The 12,203-nt window shown below is 41.3% G+C and overlaps 1 protein-coding gene across 1 annotated transcript in view; it reads right to left on the bottom strand.

Annotated features, from left to right (window-relative positions):
- Nucleotides 1-1,101: 1,101 nt before the first annotated feature.
- HACD2 (3-hydroxyacyl-CoA dehydratase 2) overlaps nt 1,102-12,203 on the bottom strand; it is an 87,417-nt gene continuing 76,315 nt past the window's right edge. The window contains exons 5-7 of the mRNA XM_005893406.3: nt 10,841-10,962; nt 8,839-9,017; nt 1,102-4,121 (exon numbers count right to left, since the gene is read on the bottom strand). Of these exons, the coding sequence (XP_005893468.1) occupies nt 4,039-4,121; nt 8,839-9,017; nt 10,841-10,962 (384 nt within the window). The 3' untranslated portion in view covers nt 1,102-4,038. The remainder of the gene's footprint in view (nt 4,122-8,838; nt 9,018-10,840; nt 10,963-12,203) is intronic.

The raw sequence follows: 12,203 nt of genomic DNA on the forward strand, positions 1-12,203 counted from the left end.
GTTAAAGGCAACAGAACAACACAGAGGTATTTTCGGAATACTGCGTGTGTAACAGTGGGTCTAAATTATACCAATGGTAATTCCTAAGGCTGGAGCTTATGTTAACATAGTACACATAATTGCCATAAAATATGACAATGACAAATTACAAAGACCTGGCTGGTTTCCCATTGCCACTCTAAGATGGAAAGGTTGTATTTTCTGGATAGCCTCTACTATTAACTTTACCATCTGTTCCTCAGTTTCAGCTGAAATAATTTTCTTTTCATAAATGTGCCTATCTCCGAAATAGATTAACTCTGTATGAGGAGAGAGGCTGTTTTAACCACTATGCTGGTAATTTCTCACTGTGACCAGACAGCATTCAGAAAAAATATGCTCCTCTTTGGAACATTTTTCCACAGTCCTGGACAAGGATGACTCAGGTGGGCTCATGCCCCTGCTGGAGGCATCCTGAGACCACCTAGAGAAATACCTAGAAAGGGACTGGCACATGGACACACTAGCACGCTTGAGGTGAGGAAATCCGGGGTCTACAACTCGCGGGCTGGAGAAGCCGAGCTGAGTATCCTCTCAGTCTTTCTCCCCGCCTGTCACTGTGTGTAAAGCAGTTTCTAGGATTGCTCTGTGCTTGGAGGTGTTTTTAGGAGGAGGTACTGGACCTCTTGACTGAGTACTTGTTTTATAAGGTGAACACTGCTGGGCAACAGTATTTCCTCTCTCAACTTATATTAGAAAAATTAGATTAAAACTCACATACATACACACTGTAAGACAAGGGCCCTCCATCTTTTACTGATTAATTTTTTATTTCTCCTGGTCACCTATATGATGAATCTGTCTTGTCCCTCTGCAGCCAGATTGGAGACTAGCGAGGTAAGCTTGAAGACTGACTGCTAGGAAGAATGATTTTTTTGAAATCTCTTAATATAATTTGTCTGCTTTTCCTTTAAGTGTAGAACCATTATGAAGAGCAGAAATCGATTTAAAAACTTTTAAGAAAGAGCTAGAATCTATAATGGAACTGAAACTTCCATAATCCTACAATACCATTTTCAGGCCAACTCAATGTGAAAAATCACCAGATCTACTGGTCAAATATCAAATCCAGGCAGAGCACACATTAGTTTATTTTGAAATGCAACACAGATCAGTATTTTATGAATACAACTTATTACTACATTATCAGGTAAAAACAGCTTCCAAATGCATGCATAGAAAGTTAAGCATAGTCTTTGAACTCCTTATTTCTAAATATACAAAAAATACATTTAAATTATATAATTTTAGTGAATCAAAGACTTATAAAATTACAGTTTTGGTTTTCACAACATAGAAAAAATATAAAAATGACTTTATATATGGTTGTATAATTTTTTACCCAAATTTCAAAGGAGTGGTATGTACCGATTTTGTCTTACAATGCTTTATCCAAAACTCAGAATTGAAACTAATTTGTAGGTTGTACCACATCGATGCCAACCTTTTATTATAAATGAATAACCAAAAACACAAGTGGAAGTGAGGGCACAATCTCTTCACATGCCTCAAAGCTACACCTTCTAAGCCCTTCCTGTTGGAAGTTTGCTCCAGAGAAACGTTTCCAACAGGTGGATGTGCTTTATTCCATGACTAACTCTATACGGAGCCTCTGAAAACTGTCAGTACGTGTTAAATGAATGACCCCAACCTTAGCAAACAGAACACAGCAAGATGCAGATTAGCAGCTTGTGTCGATACAGCACTACTGCGTATCTCAAAGAATTCTCTGCCAGAAGGTGGTCCCCGAAGCGGGGGAACTGAAACACCCAATCAGGCAGGGGTTGGAGGGGGGCAGATGATGCCTTTGACTCTGCCCGGAAATGAAAGTGGTTAAGTCTGACAAAATACCCACCAAAACACCACCTTCCTCATCCACACCTTATAAGAAGATGTGGTATCCGGTGGGGTTAGATGTTCTCAGTCCATAAACGAACACCACCACTTCCAAAGAGAAATGAATTCACATTAGAGATAAAGAAACCAGTTACTGAGAGAGGTGACTGAAGGACACAGTGCATGCCTTACTTATCTGCAATGAGCATTTTAAATGTTGACGGACAAAAACACACACTGGGGTTGAGACCCTTTTTGAGAAGGGAGTTGTTCACTGCGTTCTTGCTGTCAAAGTTCAATTTGATGCATGACCACTATTTGTGACAGATTGTTTTTCATAAATAGTGACAAATTATAATAGAGAGGACCGAATAAAACTCCCAATCCAGCAGTCCTGGAAACTTTGCATTTCTCATCCCATCTTCTATAACTATTTCAAACACAAATGAAAAAAATCTTACTCAACCTAAGTAATAAGGCTAATATAACCCAAATTGATTCTATTTTATGGTAGAAAAACATTTTGGAAAAATAAGAGAAAAAAGCATGAAAAATAATCTTCCCACGTTTTGTTTATCAAATACAAGAATAGATTCTAATCTCACCACACCCAAGTCAAGAGTGCTGCCTTTAAGAAGCAGAATTTTAATGATCAATTCAAAAATAATGTATTATACATCTGCTTGCATTAAATTTCAGGCTGCATATTTTCTTCTCATTTTCATCTTAATTTTCAAGCTTCTATTAAAATGAGCATTTAAAAGTTTTCCATTATGACACCCTTCTAATATTCATAATTAAACTTTAGTTGATAACCAGTCAGTAAGCTAGTAAGCTAGCCTTTTAAAAGATCAACCAATTAAAAAAAAAAAAAAGGGAAAATGTTTCCGTAAAGAACACTGTATATTTAAAATCTAATGCATGTCTAAACTTGGGCTTTACATTTTCATCCAACTCTTGAAAAGTCTTAAATGCACAGTTTAGCAATTATAGTATGTAGACAAGACGTTAATTAGACAATGTCCATATGTCCAAAGTATTTCTTGGCTGCTCCAAAATGCGGGGACGATACTACTTTTAGTTCATGACTGCCCAACTGGAACATTTCACTGCCTCTGGACTTACAACTTGGTGGGAATTACATAGCACCATAATAAGGAAAAGTATACAAACAGAAGAGCTGAATAAGAATGTGAAAGTAAAATAATAAGGGTACATAAACCCATTCCTGATTGTTCTTCCAAACTCCATTTCTAGAGTAACACCTTCCATGTGCTTTCAAGAACAGATTCTCTACTTCTGTGCACTAGACTGGCTTCAGGTCCCTAAGCAACAATAGTTCCTGGCAAACTCCTTACTCAGGGTGTTCTGAGAATGGTACTGTGAAAGGTACCTGTCATTGACTAGCTACTGAGCTTTCCCTTCCTCAGAACTGTCCAGTTTTGTTAAAATAGGATTGAGGTTGAGCCCCAGTTAAGGTAGCTTCTCTACAATATACACATACTTATTAAATTCAAGCACATTTCGTAGTGGCAAGCAGTAATGACTCGAATGAAAACAAAACGGTTCTAGTTGTTTTCTGATTATAGGCACTACCCCAAAGTTTCACAGACATGTACATTGTATAATTCATTCACTAGATATGAGGGGAAGGTCCCAGCCATAACTTCAGAGCATGCCAGAGAACAAACGGCTTCCAGCATGCAGTCAAGCGCTTAGAGAGGGGATGCTAAACACACTGCAGACTGAGACGTACCTGCTCCAAGCTGGGCATTCAGTGGGCGCAACTTCATGGGTCAGACTGTAACGCTCAAGTGTTTAGTGTTACAGATATTTTATTTATCAGACATGTGAAGGAAACAGGAGGATATAAAATGCCAAATCCCTTTCCAGCGCCATCATAAATATTGGGAACTTCTGGTTGAAAGAGCATGCTGAAATGGACCGGCCAGGATGTTTTATGTAACAGCTTTCGTTTTTTTGTTTTGTTTTTTAGAAAACCCCAGGCCCACATGACACTGGATTTTGGTTTATTTATTTATTTTTTTAGTATTTAAAAATAGTTCTTACTTATTTTCTATGAAACGTATTGGGAACTGAAAAAGTCTGCAGCATTTTTTGTCATTGGAAAGTTTGTTTCTGGGGATGTGCAGGAAGAAGGAACTATTCAAATTTCTTGTGTTCTTCAGTATGAGAAAGGATCTTTCTTCTCTGGTGTATCATGTGGAAGTACAACTGGGGAAAAACTGCAAAGAAGAGAGAGAATTGGTTAAGGAGATGATTTAAAACCACAGGTTCTACGTAAAGCACATGGACTTGAGGTCCTCTCTGACTCCGACCACTTTCTCTCCCAGCAACCAAGGATGGTAACAAGACGGGCTTGGAGAAAGAAGAAAAACACAAAGAAACTTCGTTTCCTGCTTTAGCCGAGGGGGAAGGTAACGTGGACTGGAGTGTCAGATACCACTGCCACTGGCATTACCAATCAGGATGCCACGGAGCTGCCAAATAATACTCTTTACACAAGCTCATGCTATCTGCACACTTATTCTCTGATTTCCCAACAACCAGGGGGTGAATTCTAGTGCTAGAGTTACTATTTCTGTTCACAGAGGAGGAATGGAAGCCTCAGAGAGGCTGGGCATTTGCCTGCGGTCTCACAGCAAATCACTGACAGTCAGGACCAGGCTCCGTGCTCCTGACCCTCAGTCTCACCCTCCCTGTCCCTCTGCTCTGTCATCCAGGAGGATGTCCCAAAGGTACTTCCAGAGAAATGCTGTTCTTTGGGAAGACCGCGGAGTGGTGTTTGATCTGAACACCACTAAGCCACGTTTGGATGTGAAAAGCAAACCCTTATGCACTGGAGATTCTGTTCTTGGTCATTTCATAAGTTACTTTAAAAAGGACTGGCTCTCGATTGAACAGGGTGGTGCTGCCTGGGAGGACGGAGTGGGGATATTACTGGCATTCAGTGCAAGGGGCCAGTAATGCCAACATCCACACTACGTGACAGTCCTCCGTGACTAAGAGCTGTCCCATCCCAAAGGCCTACAGTGTCCCTGTTGGGAGATGCCAGCTTAAGCTATCTGACCTTCACAAGGTTACTGTAAACTGGGGGTTCAAAAACCACATAAAATATTCCAGTGAGATGGTCTTGGACGTACACCATCCACCTTCCCTTCTCAACGGCTCCACTCTCTGTATTTTAGACAGTAACCTGTGTTTTGGGGGAGGTGATTTCTACTACTGCCAACTCTTCTCTCACAGTTTCTTTCTTTCCAAATGGGTTCCAAGTTGGCCAAATGTCAAACGATCCTCCCAAAGTACCAAGACATCAGTGGGTGTGTGCACACAGATTTGATAAACTGCAGAGGAGGCCTCGGCGCTGAACAGCGCTGCCATCCACTCCACTCACTATTTGCAGGCAGGAAGTTATTCACAGAAAAGACCCAGCTTGTGCATAAAATTCAACAGTGAGAGAACTATTTTGGTATGAACACCAGAAAACTTGACAAGCTCTATAATCTAAAAACTGGAAGTAAGGATATAATTAAACCATAAGGAATGCTAATTGTAATCATTTAAAACTGTGAGGCTAGTCACATTTCTATAGATATACTTTAGTAAAGGGAAACTTTGCAGCAAAGAACACTAAGGACTTTTCCACTGGCTGCATTTGTGATTATGTCACTCATATAAAGTGTGGCTATGGACCCACAGGGTCTGACGTAGGACAACAATCCAAAAGCCATTCAATAGGCCTTTAGTGGCAACCAGATGCCTAAATATACCTTCATCCTCATGCAAGGGCCTGCCAGCTACGAGGCTCCTGGTCAGGACTGGGGAGCAGATATGGCCCTTTCATTTTGTTACATTCTTCCAGAAGTTGCTCAGTGCCCAGGAGAAAGAAATGTGTGGGGGAGACGGGGAAAATGGGAGTACTTGGGCTAGAGATTCTCTGTTCCTCTGGCAGTGACTCCCTGGTGACCAGAACTTGGGGGACACTGTCTCCATCTCAATTACTCACATGGTCACACCAGCTACAGTGACTGAAATAATTCCAGATGCATGGTTGCCTGCTTTTAACTACGCTGAAAATCTCAACCTGACAACAGGCTGTTCAGAATTCTAGCCTCTGCTCTTATAGTTTAGGACATGTAGGATGGAGATGGCGGCTATGCATGTGTCCGTCCTGTTGTGCCGGAGGGTGGGTGGGTAGGTGGCTGCGGTGTCACTGGGCACACCTTCCTGTAAGGAGAAGGGCGCTCTTAAGACTTGAAGGCAGAGGGCAACTGGAAACACTCTGTTTGGGGCAAGTTCCTTCTGTTTCTCTAATAATCAGAGGGCGGTTATGGTTACTGACAACGTGGACAGTGCCCTGCTTCTTGGTGACCCTGCCCTCTATCACTGTTTCTCGTTTCTCTCTGCCTTTTTTAAACCCCAGCCCTGCAGCTAGCTTTCACCAATTTGCAAAAGGGGGAGGGCAGGTAATGTAAACAGATACTGTCCATACTCATACTGCAGCTGCAGCAGAGGAGAGGAACACCCCAAAGGGAATCCAAAGCACCCCAATATGAGAAAACTCCCAGGGCTGCGGCTCACAGGCCACGCACAACATGGCCTGCAGGTACGACAGTGCAACATCTGGTCAGGGCCATAACGAAGAGGTGCTGCTTTCTAAGACATGTACATCACCCACGTCCCATGAGAGGGGATTGAAAGAAACCTAAGTTGTGGAAGGGAACCCAGATTTGGTAAAGAAGGCTGCATGGCAACAGCAACCTCTCCTGACTGCATTTTCTTCTTATAAATACAAAGTTTTGGAAAGTTGGAAACGTGCAGTTGGCTGGAATGAACTGTACAAACTGGTCTCAGTATTAACAACATAAACTACTAAAAACATTCAGGGCCACTGGCTCAGGCCAGAAGCACAGTGAGCGCCAGCAGACATGAGTGATGTGCAGCAGTACAGGGTCTGCGCTGCCATCTTGAGCCTGGGTGGGGAGTTAGGGATTTGAAGGGAACCTTTTAATCTCTGTCCTTGAAATGAATCCTTTTTTTGTCCTACAGGAGTTAAGCTACCTTAGAAATGAAAGAGTATGGACTTTAACCAAGCCAAGTTCTCTCATTAAAAAGAGGCTGAGAATGGTAGAAGGGGGAAGGACTGAGGTACGGAAAGCAGACGCTGGCTGAGAGGAGTTTCCCTGCTCTAAGACAGCTGACTCTTAGGTCTGTGCTCTCTTCTCTTCTAAGGCCACGAAGGAAAATCCCACAGAACTGGGTTTGTTTTCCTCCAGGAATCCTGTCATCCTGTGCTTGACCAGGCCCCTTCTCTACCGAGAGGTCAGCAGGGTGAGGCAAAAGGTTGGCTCTGGTTGGCCCCCGTGGCACAAAAAGAGACTAGGAGGTGCAGAGTGCCCTGAGCTTCCCGGAGAACTGCTCCTGGAATACAGCCCCACCTGCAACAGACCGGAAACCTGGCAGCACCTCTGAGGTAGGGCCCAGGTTTCCATTAATGGGGCAGCACTTCGTTACTGGTTTGATTTCATGATAGTCTCCTGGCCCCGTTCCCAGTTATCCAACACAGCATTTATCTCCATTTAAAGACTTATGCTGAATTTAAATACATCTTGTGGTGCTCATCAGGATAATACTGGTTAGCCTGGGTGTGGCAAAACTGCAGTTAGGAATTGTTGCTCTAGAGACTGGAAATGAAACACAATCGGAAAGGTGAGAGGCTCTAAGTTAATTCTTACTACTTAAATTTTTACACTCTTCCATATTTATCTTTTGTTTGAAAATCAACTACCTTTTACATTTGGAGAGAGATGGCCTTTAGCCACCCTGGTTCCAGCAACAGAGAGGAGGACTTGATTGCTACTAAAGGGTGTAAAAGGAATCACAAAGCAGAAGTGCGTCCAAGAACCTCTCCAAGATATATGTTCACAAGAAACTGGGATGTCGTTTTTTTCCCTCAAAGTGTATGAAATGCATTTTTCCACAAGGGGACACAAGCTTGTCACCTGTGACTGTTAGGATGATTCATTCAGTTAATGCTGTGGGCTGAAGAAAAATCCAACCTTCCAGTCTGAATTTAACCTGAGGTTTAGGGGAGAATATAGCATCTTACAGCCTAAAATAAGATTCAGAGTCATAATGCCAATGGAAGTAGCTAAGGGAGAAGAAGCATTCAGTTTACTTGGCCTTGGGTAAAACAGTACTTTTGGATATGTGGAAATCAGTTACAGGATAGAAACTGAACATCAGAATTTGAGTAAAGGAGTAAACAACTCTTCATCCTCAGCAAACCAGACTCACTTCAGGGAAGCCTCAAACGTGGCCTTTTCTCTCTGTTAATGTGCTGGTAGGCAGATTTGAGTATCTATATATTTAAACCTTCAGCAGGACTATTAAAATAATCGGAAACTATCCTGAAGAGAATGCTACGTCCTGTTCAGATGACTTTGTTTATTTCCAAAAAAGAAATAAAGAAAAATTAATCAATTAATCTATTTTTATTTTACTTGTTTCTAGTCAACTACCAATTCCTTAAAAGTGAAGTAATGTTTATTTTGATATAGCGGAAGTGTAAAACTCTCTCTACAGTGTTTTTCAAATACCATAACATGCAGCTTTTAAGAGACTGAAAAAGTCAAGGTAAGGTCTCTAATGGTTTCTATTTTTGCTTTCCACTCAGTCCTTTCCTCCAATAGGCAGTTAACCTATGCTGGCATTCACTGTGTCACACACACACACTAAGGGCTGCATTTTAGCAGCTGAGAGGAATTCATCTTTATTCAGTTACTACCAGAGAAAACTCTCTGGCAGTCAGCTTCAATGAAAACCAAAGCGTCCCCGATAAATTAGATTTATGGTGTAAAAACAACCAAAGGCATTTAACTCTAGCTATTGTTGAGCCAATTTTTAAAACATAAATAAATATATGCATAAATATCTACTTACGTGGAATGTAAGAGATCATTATCAGAATTAGGAATGCATAATAATCAAAGGAGAAATTGTATTTGTTAGGTAAACTGATGGAGTACAGGCCAGCCTGTCTGACAAAGGGCAACGCGGCATATATTGTGAGCAATTCTCCGGACACTCCCATTGGGTACAGCACAATGAAGAGTGTGTACCTAAAACAAAACAAAATATTCATTACTGAGGTTTGAAGCCAGCTTCAGTAGAAAGATGCACCCTCCCACCCCCACAACCAGTACTGATTGTAAGTAATCAGTACTGGTCTTGTAGAACGCTACTGTTTATACACTTTGCTGTTTACCCACTGCTTAAATTCAGGTTTTACAAGCCAGTTTTTGAAAAGGGCCAAAGCAGGTATGTTTCTGAATGTTCTAAAATAAAATGTATTTGGTCAGCCTCAAAATCTGGCCTGACTAAATAAACAACTCTTCAAAACAACCCCCTAAAATAACTGAGGTGATGTCAAATACTGGTAAAGTAGGGGCATGGAGTCATGGTTCATACTGAAGGGTCCTGCCTCATAGGTGGGTGTGGGTTTCGGAGGGAAGGTGTTGAAACAAGGTGTCCAAGAATCCCTACAATGCACACCAATTCTGGTCTCTGGACTGAAAAAAGCAGCATATCCAATGTGTATATTCTGCAAAGTTTTCAAAAGCCTGTACATGCTATTGTGAAAAATAAAATACATGCCAAGTTTAAAAAATATTAAAAATTTTATGATAGCTTTGGTCATTATGTAATTTTCCAGTCCCCCTCCCCCCCCAAAAAAAACCCAATTACTATCACATGGGTGACTCTACACAATTTTCTTCACTTTAAAAAGGAGTTTCTCATGCTTTAAAAAGAATTTTGGAGAGGCTCACCCTATGGAACTAACTGGAAGCCATTCTGAGGTGTAAGTATTGCTAAATAAATCATCAGCTCATGTTTAAAAAGCCTTTGGCTGTTTGTGGCTGACAGTAAATACTGGACTCTAAACCTCCACATACAGGAAATATGCTGACGAAAGAAAGATATGTTCTCCGCTGTCACCTTCAGCCATCCTTAGGAGGGTGGAAAAGCACGACTCTTGCAAGGGCCACAGAGGGAATCTTTCTCTAATACTAAAAGCAGGGTTTGGTCAATAAACTTGCCCTATAACTAGGATAGACAGCTTTCTATTTTCCTATCAGCTTTGCTGCCCAACTTGGTTAGAAACCACTATACTTTTCCCATTCTCCTTTTCCTAATACAAATGTTTACTGGGTGGGGGAGGGGGGGTGAAAAAAAAAGGAAAAAAAAAGACGTTCCCATGCTTTGGAAACATTTGGTTTATGTCTCTGTTTAATCATTAAACTCACAAATTGTCTAGGAACCACCGTTTTCCTTTTATGAAACGAGGCACTTTGGCCCCAAGGACAATTTTGATCCTTTGGCTTTGTCACTCATTCCTGTAGTCATCTCTAACTCAGAAAGTTGCTCACAACTGTGTCACAGGTTAGTTCAGATAATCAGATGAATGATCAGAAATTCACCAAATTCATAACAAATACTATTGTTAAAAATAATCAAAGCAAACTAAACTGATAATATGCTAAAAGTGCCCTGTAACACTTGTTATTAATTAAAGAGTAATTTAAGAATTATTGTGTTGGAAAAACTGAGACAGGAATTGGACTTGGTCCCAAAAAACCATCATAATGGCAGAAGCTCATCGGTACAGTTTTCTATGGACAAAAAAGAGACGCTCTATCAAATCTCTATTGAATAATTTAACTGAGAGAATTGATCCCAAATAAATCACTTAAGTAGAGATAAAAAATTTAAAAGTGTTTTTATAAATCACAGTTACATAGTCACTTGCCCTGATGAAATCCACAGAGCAGAATTTTATCCAACCCCTACCTCACACAAGTTTTAGAAATAAAAAACAGTATTTAGGCAATAAAGAAAAAGTACAGCACTTCAAAAGTTAGTCTTCATTTCTGTACTTCTTTACCTGGCCCATTTGATGAGGTAAGGCAGATGGTTTAACAGACTGAATGTATAAAAGGAGTAACGGATAATTTCTGTGATGGTCCAGGCAATAACAAACAGGAGGACACTGTCTTCACTCTGGACCTGTAGGAAAAGGAAGACAAAGGAAAAAGCAAACACACAAAACATTTTAACAAAGAAGCACTCACAATGTGGAGAGCGGAGTCCTTTCCCCCTTGTTGAGCTGGTGGGGTTGAAGTCAATACAGCTCCTTGTCTGTAACCTCAGGGCCCACAGCACAGAAAGAGCTTGCCACATAAAGAATACAGACATGTCTATGACAACAACTGCAGAGCCAAGGGACGAGGGGCAAGTGAGAAGAAACTCGGCTTACTGATGAGTAAGAGATACAGGGAGGGGGGATTACCTGAGCTGGAGCCCACAGGGAGAAACAAACACGAAGAGGGAGTTCTGCGTGTTTGCTTGCTGACATGATGTGGAGAATGTGAACCGGTGTTGTGGGAGCCAAGAACACTTAGGCAAGACAGTAGAAGGGTAAACTGGTGAAAAGCTTGGGATCCATTAATAAGAATTTTAATTTGATTTCCATGACAATTTGGAATCCAAAGAAATTTCAGAGAAGGGCAACATAATGATAAAAACACAACTGAGGATGAAGCTAATTCCCTGGGCAGGATGAATTCATGTCAGGGAAGCTGGAGATCGTCTATGAGGCAAGTCCATTTATTCTCCCCCACTGGTGACTTCTGATCCCAGATGAGCCTGGTTTAACTCAGGGATTACAGAGGCTTCCATGCTGATCACAGGAGGTGGCTAAAACCAGAAGAATTTTGGAATTCTCAGCCTCCTCTGAAGTTGTTTTCATGCTGAAAAACCAATATGCTTCTAATAAGGCTCCTTAGTCAGTCAGTTCAGTCACTTAGTTGTGTCTGACTCTTTGCGACCCCATGGACTGCAGCATGCCAGGCTTCCTTGTCCATCACCAACTCCTGGAGCTTACTCAAACTCATGGCCATTGAGTTGGTGATGCCATCCAACCATCTCATCCTCTGTTGCCCCCTTCTCCTCAAGCCTTCAATCTTTCCTAGTATCAGGGTCTTTTTCAATGAGTCAGTTCTTCAGATCAGGTGGCCAAAGTACTGGAGTTTCAGCTTCAGCATCAGTCCCTCCAATGAATATTCAGGACTGATTTTCTTTAGGATTGACTGGTTTGATCTCCTTGCAGTCCAAGGACTCTCAAGTCTTCTCCAGCACCAATTCAAAAGCATCAATTCTTTGGTTCTCAGCTTTCTTTATAGTCCAACTCTCACATCCATACATCACTACTGGAAAAACCATAGCTTTGACTAGATGGACCTTTTTCA

This window comes from Bos mutus, chromosome 1, assembly GCF_027580195.1.
Source record: "Bos mutus isolate GX-2022 chromosome 1, NWIPB_WYAK_1.1, whole genome shotgun sequence".
Lineage (NCBI taxonomy): Eukaryota > Metazoa > Chordata > Mammalia > Artiodactyla > Bovidae > Bos > Bos mutus.